The 14,666-nt window shown below is 41.9% G+C and overlaps 1 protein-coding gene and 1 long non-coding RNA gene across 5 annotated transcripts in view; one reads left to right on the plus strand and one right to left on the minus strand.

Annotated features, from left to right (window-relative positions):
• The window catches only part of LOC136794341 (uncharacterized), a 251,596-nt gene that overhangs the window by 126,765 nt on the left and 110,165 nt on the right, over positions 1–14,666 (minus strand). For both annotated transcript variants that reach the window (XR_010840955.1, XR_010840956.1), the window contains exon 3: positions 6,005–6,158. This is a non-coding gene — a long non-coding RNA (uncharacterized lncRNA). The remainder of the gene's footprint in view (positions 1–6,004; positions 6,159–14,666) is intronic.
• On the plus strand, positions 2,947–13,659 carry MEPE (matrix extracellular phosphoglycoprotein). Of its 3 annotated transcripts, none has more exons than XM_059067510.2 (4): positions 2,947–3,000; positions 6,065–6,118; positions 7,079–7,171; positions 11,838–13,659. In XM_059067510.2, exons 1-4 carry the CDS (start codon positions 2,947–2,949, stop codon positions 13,302–13,304), a joined length of 1,668 nt encoding a protein of 555 aa, XP_058923493.2. In that variant the 3' UTR covers positions 13,305–13,659. The 3 variants fall into 3 exon arrangements, with proteins under 3 accessions (XP_058923493.2, XP_066891570.1, XP_066891572.1); XM_067035469.1 differs by having other exon boundaries at positions 11,841–13,481; XM_067035471.1 differs by lacking the exon at positions 7,079–7,171 and having other exon boundaries at positions 11,838–13,481.

Below are 14,666 nucleotides of genomic sequence, written 5' to 3' on the forward strand. Positions count from 1 at the left end.
TGGCCTCTCCCGTTGTGGAGCACAGGTTCCGGACGCACAGGCTCAGCGGCTGTGGCTCACGGGCCCAGCCGCTCCGCGGCATGTGGGATCTTCCGGGACCGGGGCACGAACCCATGTCCCCTGCATTGGCAGGCGGACTCTCAACCACTGCGCCACCAGGGAAGTCCTAACATAACATTTTTTACTTGCTCATCTTATTTATTGTCTGTCTCCCTGCCAGCTTATAAATTCCATGAAGACAGGGTTTTGTTTTGTTTTTTTCCTGTCTTTCATTCACTGCTGTTTCCCTAATGCTGGTCACATAATAGGCACTCAATGCACTTTTGTTAAATGTTGAAGTTCCTTCGGGCACAGTTGAAATTATAAGCTTTTGACATAAAAGGATAGCTAAAATGTTTTCTATTTATAAACTTGTGAGTTATTCAGCCAGTCCTAATTAATAGTTCTGAAGTCAATTTTAATTATTTGACAACATGATATACCAAGCTGAGGTATTTATATTTTCTGTTTATCCCACTTTCTGGAACATCTGATAGCAGCTTTCTACCACAAAAACATTTTTAGATTAAAATTACTTTGCCCCCTATGGTTATCTGTGGGCACTGGTAACAAATTGTTTGCTAGTGCTAAGTGAGCCAGTGCTGATTGGCCATTGGGAACTCTAACAAACTTTAAATTTCAGCAGAAGGCCCAGACACTGTTAATTCTGCAGAAGAAACCAGGTGTTCTGAAGGTCAAGGACCCCCAGGTAATTTGGCTCTCTTGATGTTCTTGATGGCAACTTTATAGCATAGTTCACATTTTTAAGCTAAATGTCATCCAGGTAGGGAGACCGCTTTTGAAAATGAACGCATATTGAAAGGGTCCCCTACTGAGCACACCTGTGTACTATTTAGTGCTTTGTTTTAGAAAAAGAAAGTGTGTTACCAAGCTCTAGAAATGATCAACTAAAATTGGTGGTTTGGTAGCAGCTTTCCCTCTGATCTGATAACCAACATTATCAAGCTCCACAATAACTCAAAGACTTCCATTTTACTCTACACCTTTGCTTATAAGACAGAATAAGGATAATATGATCAGACTTATACTTTCAAACCTCATCTGTACTGATATTTCTACTGATAAGCATTGTCATTTGATACTTGACTTGTACTGCCCTAACCTCTAAAATGCTTGGAAGCTAAATTATAGCTAGGATTAAGGTCCTTAAAATTGTATTAAGTTAGAAGAGAATAGCCCAGGATTTTAGAATACATTTAGAAGTTATATTTATTTCTCCAAATAAAAGTTTTTACCTTGAACTGGTTAAAGATTGCAACAGTATTTAGATTATTTTTCCTATTAAAAGTACTTTTCTCTCAAGTAATATCAAAGAGTGGTGTAAACTTTTACTTCTCATATTGGTTGCTATATGTCTGTGTGGTAGTTAGTAAAATACTTAATATCAACACCAACAGATCAGTCATCCAAAATTATGTTGACTTTCTTTTTCAATCTAATGGCTACTTGACTTAAATGAACTCACTAGATCCTCATAGCATATAAACATGTACCTTTATCCAGAAGAACATGTTAGTGTTTTAAACACCATTTTGTGGATCCCAGTAAAATACTATGATTTGCTTTACATCAACTACATGTAGATTTTTCTGTAATAAGATAAAAGAGTAGAAACTTATTCAAGGTGGTGTCGAGTCTGGCGTTAGAGCTACATTGGCTGGATGCTAATTCCAGTTCTGCCCCTGGACACCTGGGAATGCTGGGACAAGTTACTTGACTTTGCGTCTATTTCCTAATCTGTAAAACAGGACTAGTAATGCCACCTAACTCTACAGGGTTACTGTGAGGCGCAATTAATTGAATATATGTCCAGTTTTTAGAACAGTGGTTGGCCCATTTTAGTTTTCAACAATGTTAGCTATTAATATAACTACTGCATAAATTGTTTTGGTCTCCAGCCCACAGGTGGCTTCCACCACATATACCTTGCTAATGAATACCAGGATATATATGCAGGCACAGGGCCGGTGGTGAACAAGATTTCATCCCTCACAGTAGAGCCTGCTACCCTGGCAGATTCATTTAGAGTCTGTTATGAGTTGCTATCCTAACTTAATGTTGTTCTTTCTTTTTTAACTGTTTATTTATTTTTTTAATGACAAAAGCTAACCTTTATTGAGCACTTCCTATGTGCCCGGCTCTGTGTAAAGAACTAAGAATTTTTTCATCAGATACAAGTATAAGTATTGTTCAGATCTTACAAATGAGGTAACCAAAGTTTAGAGAGTTTAAATGATTTGCCCAGGGTCCCTTGGCTATTAAATAACAGAGCCAAGAACTCAAACCGAGATCTAGCTTCAAAACCCTATTTCTTAACAATTTTGCTTTACTTCCTGTCTAAGAGATAGAATTCTGGGTTGACCACTGCTACCGTCACACAGGTCCCTGAGGAGGTAGAACATATTTATAAAGGACTGAAGGAAAAGAATGGTCCTTTAAAAACCCTTTTTTCTCTCTCTTGTTCAAATTACATCATTTCTATTGATCTACCTTAAAGTTCACTGACTCTTTGCTTAATGTTATTCTGAATTATATAAATAATTCAATTAAATGGTCTCTCTAAAGATAAAAGGGAGAAGTTTGGGCTGACAATAGAGCAAATAAATGTGTCTATGAACTCCATTTCTATCCAAGTTCATTGTTTTCACAATATTGGACAATTTTCAGTTTCACATTGGAATAATTAGACATACGAAAGCTCATATTAAAGTTTCTACGCTTGGATATAAATTATATGTAGTTTTTTTAAAAACAAGAGGAAATGGACTGCTAAGGGGAAGGAGGTTTGTATAGACTTTTCTGTTTTATTTATTGTTATGGCTGCAGTTCGTAACTGGCAATGCTTTAGGGTAAAATATGACTGTCTTTTCACAGAGATTCTCAAAGATGCGAATCATCTATTTGGGACTGCTCCTTTCCAGTCTGACTCTCGCAGCACCAGTAAGCATTTACCGATTCAGTTATGCATCATGTAATCTCTTGCTCTCTTTATCTATGTTCCTTTTAAGCGGTGTCTTTTTAAATTAGTAGCACTTAACTAGTTCAGTTACAGTAGAATACCACACAAACAGGACCCATCCAGCACCTGACACAAACGTCTGTCACCAGGGAAGCCCTCAACGAATATGTGAGAAGAATTACAGGATGTCTACATGTTGCCTTTGAAGAAACACCAGTAAAAATATTTTTGAGAAAACCAATAGCCAGCCACGGTGTTTCAATCAGCTAATGCTAAGTGAGTAAATACACCCAAATTATAACCTGTCGAAAGAATTTCTCAATATTTTACCAAAAACGGAGAGAATTGGACTTGAATGCCCCATGACTAAGCAACTAGACTTTTATAACTACACGCTAACATGAAGGCGCCAGACCTTTTCTGCAGTTCTGGCAACGCCCCAACACTGCGAGGTCCGGCTAGTGATTTTGCCGTCAGCAGCGAGGCTGAAGATGGGAAGAAGTCCCCCTCAGCTTAACCCAAATCAAGCTCCAATTTCCTTTTGTGTCTTTTCCTGCTTCTGATTCACCCAGAGGAGTGCTCAGGATGTGACTAAGTCATCTTGTGAAAACGCTGAGCGCTACAGATATTTTCCGCAAAGGAGACACGGTGCTAATTAGATAGCGTCTGAAAAACATCCTAACCTCTCGGAGTAACCTTTTCGGCTGGGAAAGCGTGGAAGCAAGTGGTCGTTCTGTTGCCAGAAGAACTTACGCGTAGGTCCTGAGCGAGTGGGCCGCCGACGAGCTGAGCTGAGCCAACGGGCAAGGAGACCAGGAGCCGAGGAAAGCGTGTCCCCTCTCAGCACACGTGCTCCGAGAGGCCTCTGGGGCACGCGCTGCTTCAAGCAGACCTCTGCCAGGCCCGATGCACACGACTGACTTTGCTCGATCGGGGCCACAGAGGCCCGGGCTTAGGCCTGAGGAGGACGGCGTGGGCCCCGCTGACCCAGCTCCTCTCACCAGCCGAGGCCGAGCCTGCTTTGAGCGCCACGTCCCAAAGAACGAGCTGCAGTGGCGTCTCCGACCATCGTCCAGTCAACGTTCTGTGTCAACACCAACCCAGTGACCGCCGGGCAAGAGAGGATGCCAGGGAAACAATGCCGCCTCCATTTCAGGGCCACGTTCAAGGGCAGGGGGGCTGCCGGGTGGGTGTGTAGGGCGGCGGGCGGGGAAGGCGGGGGGCAGATTTCAAATGAAAAGACATTCGGCAAGGACACGGAGACAAATTTGGAATTAAGAAGGGCTAAGTGTCATGTTTTCTTTCAGATATGGAGTCTGTTTGGGTAATTATCTAAAGTACTTAATTACAGATTGGTGGTATCAGAAACCAGTATGTACTAAGCCACTTACATATGTTCTGGAGTCATGATCAAAATTCAAACTCTAGGGGAGGAAAAGGTTCTCCTCAACCCTCTTTGGGTCCCTGGCTGGGTTTGAAAATTCAACTGACAAAGACAGATTAACAGGAGAAGAGCACACACATTTTATTAAAGTTTTACATGTACCTGAAAGCCTTCACAAGAGAATGAGGACCTGAAGAAGTGACCAGAGCAGGAAGCTCTTATACCTTTCGGACAAGGAAACGATCCGTTTGTGAAGAACTGACAAGATAAAGGGGCTGGGGGAGGTCTACCTAGGACTAGGGAGTCCTTGTCTTCCTTAACTAGGAAGATTAGGATGAGTTTAACAAGATTTGTCTGCAGATTCTTCTGTGCTGTCTCTGGACTGATAAGAGTTTGTCTCTAGTAAAAGGAGAATCTATTTCCTGCCTTTAGGCAGAAAAGGGGAAGGTTTTTCCACATGTTCTACTTCTCAATTGCCTTCAGCTCAAAAGAATCTTTATGTCAAAAAGACATATTTAAGGGTGACATTCTTGTTTCCTTAAAAAACAAAACTTTAAGTGCAAGAATATAAAAGATGACTGTTGGGCCACGCGATTCGATTAATATTCATTGATACGCAATTAGACTATAAAGACTTTGTTATGTTACCTTGTTGTTAAGTTCATGATTTATTATCGTGAACTATATTAAACATACCATCAAGTATGTTTTTAATACATGTTGTGTGTGTGTTCTGTAAGAAAATACCGAATACCCCAAACTGTCATTTCTTTCTTTTGCTTAATATCTACCCATCTCGTTTTTTATATTTTCTCTGTCCTACACCCCCATTTCCAGAACTATTTCAACTGTCTTGGTATTTCTGAGGGGTGGCGCAATGCTCTAAATTTACAGGCACAAGATCACACAAGAACCGACATCAGCAGAGGGCAAGAAAGGGTAGAATGATAAAATATGCAGTTAGGGGAGAAGAATTATTGTGGAATCGAAAAGAAGTAATTTTCTGGGTTTTGATGTTAGGTAAAATTCTGGAGTTCTCATAGCGGAAGTAATGGAAAGCTTAATGGTTTATAGTGTCATCCTGTACCTCACATTCTATAAAACACAACCTTTCAAAATGTCATTTTCCCTTTCCCTGAAAGAAAGAACTGCCCAGGTAACTGGAAACAATGTTTTCCTTCCCCTTAGGTGCAGGGCTGTGGTTTCACTCTTGCCGGGCCATCAGGATCATCTTACCTTAACTCGAGTAGCGATGACTGAACTTATACAATCAATGCACATACAATCCACATCACTCAACTCTGATGTGGGTTCACTGCTACTCAACAGTCCCAGTGTGCCAGGGAAAACTTTTTCAGGGGACACCAATGACATCCAGGCTTTTTCACCTGGAGTGCTACCCCTCCCAACTCAGCTGTTCTCCCGCCCTTGAACGTGGTTCCGTAGTGGAGCCGGCACGATCTCGCTCCGGGGGAGGAAGGTCTGCCTCCTCCTTCAACACAGAAACAAATGCGATGTGTGTGCCCATTGTCTTTGCGTCAGAATGATTTTCCACGTTGACTAACACACCCCAGTGAGAGAAAAAGAAAGGAAACACTCACTGTTTGAAGAAATGAAAGAAAGACGTGTTCAGTGAAGCTCTGTTTCTTGTTTCCTTTCAGACATTGCAACCGCAGGCTGAGAAAATGAAGCAGGACTCGGTGGAAGAACACAGGGTAAACAGAATTATTCTTCTCAAATACACCCCTTCCAACTCTGTAAAGAGAAAAGTCAATAAGAGGACATTTTTAACTGTCAAAATATTCTTGTGTACCTAGAATGGAAATGGAAAATTATACAACATAATTTTGGCGCTTTAATTCACCCAATGTGTGATAGAAAAGAGAAAAGCCTTCTGAATGGGAATTCTTTCTCTTCCATGATTTCTTCCTTCAGGGGGATGAATGAGTAAACATTCTGGGATATTGTTATTAGCAGACAATATTTTCCCCCACATGTACATGAGAACAGAGAGGTAAATGAGGGAGAAAACAAAGGGAAGCGAGTTAACAAGTCTTCATGGGGAAATTCTGTGTACATGGAGTTCGTTTTCCAGATGCAACCAGAAAGTTAAATAAGTACCTTCAAGCTTTTTGTGTCACCAAATTGCAACTTACTCCTGCTTACCACGGTTTCTCCTTGCAGCCTCAGAAAATTCTGTTCCCAAAACTAACAATCTTCTATTCTCTATCTCAGCTGAAAACAGCAAAAGCAAAACCCACAAGCTTAAGAGACTGAACGTTCATGCTGTGAGTTTTGCCAATTTGACATCAGCACGAATCCTGTAAAATCTGCCTTTCTCCTTATCCCTCTAGCCTCCTCCCACCTGGAAATATTTCCAAGTGCTCCGTTTCCATTGAAATTTGGTAATAAAATTGATACACCCTGGGGGCGAGAACCGTTTGACAGTCCTCCTCAGGGAAAACAGACTTAGAGATAGAAAAGAAAGGAACAAACTGCTCTCTGCAGGAGCTGGCTGACACACGCCGCCCGGTGGCTGTCACATGTACTACCACTGGTTAGATGCAGAAATAGACTTGACCCAAGTTAAAAATACCTTGTACTATCAAAAAGAGAGCCCGAAAACTTCTTAGTAAGAGATAAACCCACCTTAATATAATGTTGTGTTTTTGTAGATCATGTACAAGGGCCACCATGAGAAACATGGGTATTACGTGTTTAAGTATGTTTACACCTCGTCTGGGAGGAAAAATCAAACTGATGTGAAGGTAAGCAGAATCCTAGTGATTTTCTCATGAGCCAAACTCTGGACAAACATTAGGAGAAACTGTACGGAAGACAAAGTTGACTTTTGCCTTCTCTGGGGTTTCTGCCTATGGCTGGTGCCTTTATCTTTTCCCCCCGGTCCCAGGCTCCTGGAGCGCCTCTGCTATGGAACTCTGTGTCCCAGTGACTTCCTGACACAGATGGTACACCTGTACCATTGCCCTGGCCCAAACCCTGCCCTGCCTCGGGACCTGCTACAGCAGATGTGGTGCTGGTGGACACTGGACACCCATTGAGTGTGTCATGTCATTGCCTCTGAATAAAGTCTGATCCTTTGTAAGGAGGTTTTCTGGACATGTTCTACCGTATGCTCTAATGGGGCAGCGGGGAGTGGATTAGAAAGAAATCAGTTTGGCCTAAAAAGTGGCACATTTTCACGTCCCTTAAATTCATTCCACAGATGATGCCATCTGTGCCAGGATGCTTGGAAGAGAAAGAATCAGGGCATTGTCACTGGAATAAAACAATAATTCTCTTCACTCGGTCTTTTCTTGCAGACTCACTGGCCACAGAGTTAGAAACAGTTTAAAATGCCATCAGCAAAAGGACTATTTACTTCCTTCAAATCTGGCTTCATTCTCCAGGAAAGTAGTAGTTTCCCTTCAGAATTTTATTCTGCTCTGCTCAATATTCTTCATACGCATCTCGCAGACCCAGCACCTACCTCTAAAGCTAGCTAGCTGCCTTTTAAACTTACTGGTTGTAACAAATACATGCTGAGAGCTTCCTATTGTGCAAGATATTATGAGAGATAAAATGATTGAGGAAACTTAACTCTTTCTCTACAGGATTTTAGAGTTAGAAAAGCAACAAAAGGTGCTTCCAAAAATTATTATAACCCGAGACAGAACGTGCAAAGTGCTGTATGAGTGATACCCAAAACATCATGCTGTAGGGCCTGGAGTAGAAAAGATTAGTTCCTCCTGTGGTGTTCAGGGAAAGCTACGTAAAGGAAGTAATTGAACTGGACCTTGGAGGACGAGTAGGATTTGAGGAAACGTTTGTGTGGGAGAGACTGTTCTCCATGAAAAGAATAATTGAGCTCAGGCATGGAGACAGGAAAGCAGATCCGCCAGCTGACGTGTTGACTGCACGACCACCACACAGTCCACAGTGCCGCAGGAAGTCATTTAACATGAGCCGTGTAAAAATGACTGACCATCACACATCACAATCTAAAAGTTGTTTCATGTTTTGTTTATAAAAACTCTTCAGTCTTTAAAGAAGTGTACACGATTCATTAGGATACACGCTACCGTTTTAAAAGCAGTAAAAACACCAAATATAAAATAAAACTTCCCACTTCAGAACAGGGAGGGGGAAAAAATTAAGAAGGGATTGTTATAATGCACCTGTTTAACTCAAAAGTGTATTATCAGCAGTGAGCAAATAAACTTGGTTGCAAAGGAACATACAAATGTCTGTGTAAAAATGTCCCAGACGTAATGTCTTAAAATAGATCAAATGTTTGAAGTACTTTTTATTCAGAAATAATTCACTATAACGTTTTTTTCTATTATACTTTTCCTCATGAGAAAACCTTATCTATTTTCAGAATATACCTGCCAATATAAAAGATTAGTGAATAATGATAACTCCCCCAAATAAGTCATTTCAAATTTTATCTTAAAAATACCACACTTTGGAACTTTTGTATACTGCATATGAGCCAGCTTTGTAAGAACAGAGGGCACTTCTGTAAACCATTTTTATCTTGAGGTCCAAGTGTGAGCTGAGCCAACAATTCCCTACAGCTTCCAACATGAATAAGATTTATGTACAAAAGCAGGCAGTCTTTCAAGTAGAACAGTACTCCTATTTGAGGATGGATCTGAACATAGGGACCTCATAAGAGCCATCTGCCTATGTCAACCTGGAGAAGGGAAAGCACCCAGTGAATATGGAGAAAACCTTGACTTTCTGGAAGGGTTTTATATGAAAGAGGAAATTACCTTAAGGATTGCTGCATCAGGAAAAAAAAGGGGTACTAGTTACTAGCTGCAGGTTTAAAAAAAACTTGAAAAAATTAGAATATCCATAAATGAAAAGATCTGACATGAAAAGTAACAAGCAATTAGCTCACAAAATGTTCAAGGATGTTCAAGCTGACCACAGGTCATAGAAACTGGAAAGGACGTGGGCTGGGAGGCTGTGGCACCCAACTCTGTCTCTAACTGGATGTTGCTTTTTGAGCTTAGGTTCTATATCCCATCGACATCAACACGTCTAATATTAAAGTTATCTTTTTCTCTTGTCTTCATTTTTGCATGTCAACGTTCCAGTTATTAATCCTCCTTCTCTTCGGGCACCAGGAGACGATTTTTCTTTGGCATAATCCTAATCCAAGTGATTACGTCTCATTCCTGGACGCTGCAGCGTCCTCCTGACGTCCCTTCTTACCACAATTCCTCCTAAACCTCCGATTTGTCTTTTGTTAATCTCTGGGTCGCGCACTTTCACTAGCTCTTCATACCTTGCGAAATGAAACCAAATTCTTAGGCCTGGAGTCCCAGGTTCTACAAAGCTCTGACCCCCTGTCTGTGCAGACCCTGACTGAATACGAGGTCTCTGTCCCACCACCTCACGCCCACCCCCCATACCCCTGCAGGGCTGCCTCTCACATTCAATACACCGTCGGGTATTGCCAGCCCAATTTCTTACATGTCCCAGTTCCTCAATAAATAGCTCCTATTTTGATCTCACGCTACCCACCAGTTCAAAGGCCTAGGTAGTGGTGTTGTAAATTTCAGCTCACCCTACAAGTCTGAGATGGAGGGAAAGTACGGTATTTATTCTGTCTACAATTGCTCTGTTGCTCAAGAGCTCCTACCCGTGGGCTAATAAAAGGATAGGGGGTGTGCAGAAATTAATTTAAATTCAACCTCTTTAAACTTAAGCTTATCTAACCATGGAAATAGTTCTTTAAGGAAGCCCTTCGGTCCCTTTTGGATAAAAATGCTCAGACCCCCTCCTTCTCCCGCTAAGATGGCGTGCACGCGTGTGAGGGACTTGGGGGTGGCCGACACCATCCAGCCTACACCACAGGCCGTATGTACACACACGGCTCAAGCCACAGTGGAGAGGAAGGCGTGGGACCCTCGGACATGGGCGGGACAATGTTGCTTGACCCCTCCCTCGTGTATCGCTTGCCCTGCCGGTACCCTAAGATGATGTCACCGGCTACAGCAGCTTGGGACCAAGCAGTACGGCCTTGGGGCAGTGGCGATTCAGGCTCTCCTGGCTCTCGTGCACAACGTAGACCCCTCTTTGTGCGCCTGTGCCTCACATTTGTTCCTGGTATATACGCTCCATCTACTTTGCTCCTTCTAGAGCCACTTCACTTCTCAGATGCTTCCATATCTAGCCTGTGCCACAGAGGAACAGTGAGTGGTGGGGGCAAAGTCAATCTCAGCCCCTCTCTCTTCTTGACCACACTGTTCAAGCTTCTTGCACCTTGGCTGTACCTTGAGTTGGTAAAAGGTGCAGCCTATGAAGCAGCGTTTTATGACCTTTGCCCCAAAAAGAAGGACAATTGAGATACAGGCATAAACACTCTACCCTTCTTCTCCACTTTCTCTTTATCATTCCATTATTCTCTCAGGGCCTTTTCTCATCCGGACCTCATTACTTAAACTTAGGATCCAGAAGAGTGGTTCTCACAGAACAGCAGCGTCAGCATTAGCTGGGAACTTGTCATAAACGCAGATTCCAGAGCCCCACCCCAAGCCTACTGAATCAGAAACTCTGGCCGCTGGGCCCAACAGTCTTTGTTTTAGTAAGCCTTCCAGATAGTTCCGAGAAATGCTAAATTTCAGAACTATTGACCCAGACTATCAAATCTGGTTTGTTACATGACAAAACAGGGGAAAAAAATGAAATTAATGAATCCTTTTTCAGACAAAAGCTAGGGTGGCCAACACCTGCTGCAAAATGTTTTGTTTGGATGTCAGAACCTAGATTCTTCTCTTTGTATATTTTCTGTTGAGAAAAAAGAGAAGAGGAAAAGATTTATACCTCTGAAGACCAGGGCAAAAGCAAAGAGAGAGAATGGGGGTGGGGGGAGGGAGAGAGAGAGAGAGAGAGAATGAGAGCAAAAAAAGTCATGTTTGAAAGATGAATTTCATTTCACTTGCAAAGTGTCACTAGTCACAAGATGAGGACCACACTCTGTCCTCTTTAAAGTCAGGTCCTCCTTTAAAATCAGGCCCTAATCTATATTTCCAAGCTTATTTCTCTTATTTGGATTCTCTTCTTTATTATTCTCTTTAGGATTTCTCTACTCCAGCCTTATAATTTTATTCATATTATCTTCCAAATGTTTCCTGTTTCCAAAAATTTGAAGATGCCACTTACTCTTAAAATATTCTCACCATTTTCCTTCCATGTATTTGAATCTTACCCACTCTTCAAGCCTTGCTCATTCTTTTTCCGTGAAAACTGCTTTGGCCATTCCAGAATTATCTCTACCAACAAATCTCTATTGAGTTAAAAGACTCTTGTTATTAAGTATCTGGTGGGGTTTTTTAATTGATTATTATTGCCTAAGAATTATTAAATTTTAAAAGTTTAACATAAAATAATCACTTTATGTTGAAAATTACACTTTAGCAGGAAGAAGAAAACAAAGACAATATTGCTCTTCTCCATTCTGGCAAGAAACGAAATCAAGAGCCAGCGCCTAAAGAAAACATTGTCCAAGATAAAAAGAAAGCCTTGTCCCTCCCTGGAACCAATGAAAATAACAAAAGCACTAAACCTCAAAATCTTCTGGAAAATAGGCAGACAATGAGTAAAGACTATAGAATTAGTAACAAAGAAAATGCCCACAATGACCTGAAGATGTCCATTTATCCTGAATCAACTGGGAATCATGGGACTGAGAATGGAGACAATGCTGTTAGCAAACTACATGACCAGGAAGAATATGGCAAAGCTCTCATCAGAAATAACATGCACCACATAACGGAGCCAGGGACTGTGACTGAACTCTTGAGGGAAGAAAACACAGAGAACAAACCCCGGAATGTTTTAAGCAAAGTTCCAGCAGGTGCCAATTATGCTAAAGCCCCCTCAAAAATTAAGAAGGATCATCAAAGAGATTCCCAAGCCCAGAATATTCCAGTAAAAAGCAAAAGTACCCACCATATCCAACCCAACATGGACCGTCTAAAACAGCTCCCCCAAGCCAAACAGGTCTCCAGTGATTTTGAAGGCAGTGGCTATCCAGATCTTCAAGGGCAGGAGGACAATGATATCTCTCCTTTCAGTGGAGATGGTCCACCTATTAAGGACATTTCTGGTAAAGGAGATGCTATTCGTCCTGACCGAGAAGGTACAGATATTCAAACAGAGTTTTCCAGCCCAAGTGAAGCTGAGACCGTAACTCCTGGTGCAAGAGGACCAGGTTATAATGAGATCCCAGAGAAAGAAGGGAATGGTGGAAATACCATTGAAACCAAGGATGAAACAGCCCAAAAGGCAAACGCTGCTGATGTGAGCCTAGTGGAGGGCAACAACATCAGAGGTAGCACCGATTTTAAGAAACTCTCTGGAAAAGAAGGAAACAGAGAGGATGGCAGCAGCCAAAATGTTCATCGAGGGCAGATAGAGTTTCATTACCCTCACGCACCCACAGAAGACGGAAGAAAAGATGGCGGTAGCGATGGAGCTGAAAGTACTAATGAAATCCCGAAAAATGGCAAAGGTAGTAGTAGACAAGATACAGAACATTCTAAAAGGAATCAAGTGACCTCAAATGAAAAACAAAGATTTCCGAGTAAGGGCAAAGGTCAGGGCCAGTTCATTCCTTCTCGTGGTCTTGATAATGCAATTACAAATGAAATAGCTTCCCGGAATGGTCCCAATAATGAAGGGACCGTAATAACACACAGCAGGAAAAATTATTATGGGCCCCACAGACAAAATAATTCTATGCAGGACAAGGGTGTGTCACAAAGCAGAGGTTCCTGGGGTTACAGAAAGCCCCATTCCAATAGGAGGTTTCGCCCCCCTAAAAAGCATGTCAGCAGTGAATCATCTGACAGTGGCAGTTCCAGTGAGAGCAACGGTGACTAGAAATTCCCAGCAGGGGCAAGATTTGAATACTTGGTCAGCTGTGACCTGACAGTATAAAGGGGGGCCACCTGATTGCAGATTAGAGGGACAGAGCCAGGAATTGAATAAACCAAGAAACCTGGCCTCCTGGGGAGAACTGTTGCTATTTTAATGGTCACAGTATGAAATCCTATTCAAAGTTAGGATGCTTTTTTAAGGAAAAAGAATTCATTAAGGATTCATGGAATAGGTAACATTTGAATAGATATCATTTAAAAATAGGTTGTGAGCGCCACAAAACCCTTCCTTTGTTGTTTGCTCTGTAGACATGAAAAACAACCTCTCTCATATGATAATCTGTAATTAAATGATCTATAAGGAAGTCTGCTGTCTGTGGCGCTTCATTTCAGACGCAACAAGATTAGTTCTGCCTCTGGCAAAGGCAGTGCTATGAAATTAATCCACCTGGTAAAGCTTGAGAGCCTCCCTACACCCCACTCTGCTCAAGCCAGTAAGTAGTTCCTTTTTCTTTGGCTCTAATAAAGATATCCTGCTTCATGTCCTTCTATGCTGTTTCCTCTGTTGCACGCTTACAACGTCTAGTAAAGCAAATTTTATTTCCTGAAGCAACTCTCCAGGTTATCACTGTTCTCAGTTCTACCTCCTTCTAGACAAAGAGGTGAATGGGGTGGAGGGAGGGCAACAGGGAGAATTTGAGAAGGAGAAGCACAAGTGCAAAACCAAGACAAAAACTTACTTCGGCAGATATTACTCATCGGCTGATTCCAAATCATCTCAGCCCTATTTCTTTGTTCTAAATTTTAGCGTAGCTGCTTTTCCAGCTAATAGCCCTGTGACACCATTCTGGAAATTAACCCTAAGTCTCCTGGTCAGAGAGAGGAGAGGAGTTCTGGAAGGCTTTTTGTCTTCTTGGTAAGAGAGTGTATACAGTTTGTACCACCTGTCCTTTTTTTCTTACCCTATTCTTCTTTGCTTAACATCAACATTATGCCTGGAGGTGCAGCAGCCATTTTGTGACCATGAGGGAAGGGCATGAGATAATAGGAAAAAATATATTTGTGTGTGTGTGTGTGTGTATGTGTATACACACACACACACACACACACACACATATTTATATGTATCTATTCCCAGTTCCTGGCACAGGGCTCCTAAAATCCTTGTAATTTCCTAAGTGATGAGAGCACTAGGAGTACCTTTTGTTCTAATATTCAGTCTTTGACCCCAGTTCCCAACACAGAGCGCCTAAATCCCTTTGGATTTCCTAGGTGATAGCAGTGTCTTTTGTTCTAATGAGGTGACTCGGAGTGGGCACCAGAAAGATCCAGCCCCGATTAGAAGCTTGAAATTTTCAGCCCTACC

The sequence above is a fragment of the Kogia breviceps genome, chromosome 6 (genome assembly GCF_026419965.1).
Source record: "Kogia breviceps isolate mKogBre1 chromosome 6, mKogBre1 haplotype 1, whole genome shotgun sequence".
In the NCBI taxonomy this organism is placed as follows: domain Eukaryota; kingdom Metazoa; phylum Chordata; class Mammalia; order Artiodactyla; family Physeteridae; genus Kogia; species Kogia breviceps.

What these genes read in the sequence shown, in the direction of transcription:
- MEPE (XM_059067510.2), top strand. Translation starts at nt 2,947, where the DNA reads ATGCGAATCATCTATTTGGGACTGCTCCTTTCCAGTCTGACTCTCGCA. An exon ending in ACTCGGTGGAAGAACACAGG is followed by an intron (nt 6,119 to 7,078) that starts GTAAACAGAATT and finishes GTGTTTTTGTAG; the next exon opens with ATCATGTACAAGGGCCACCA. An exon ending in AAAATCAAACTGATGTGAAG is followed by an intron (nt 7,172 to 11,837) that starts GTAAGCAGAATC and finishes ATTACACTTTAG; the next exon opens with CAGGAAGAAGAAAACAAAGA.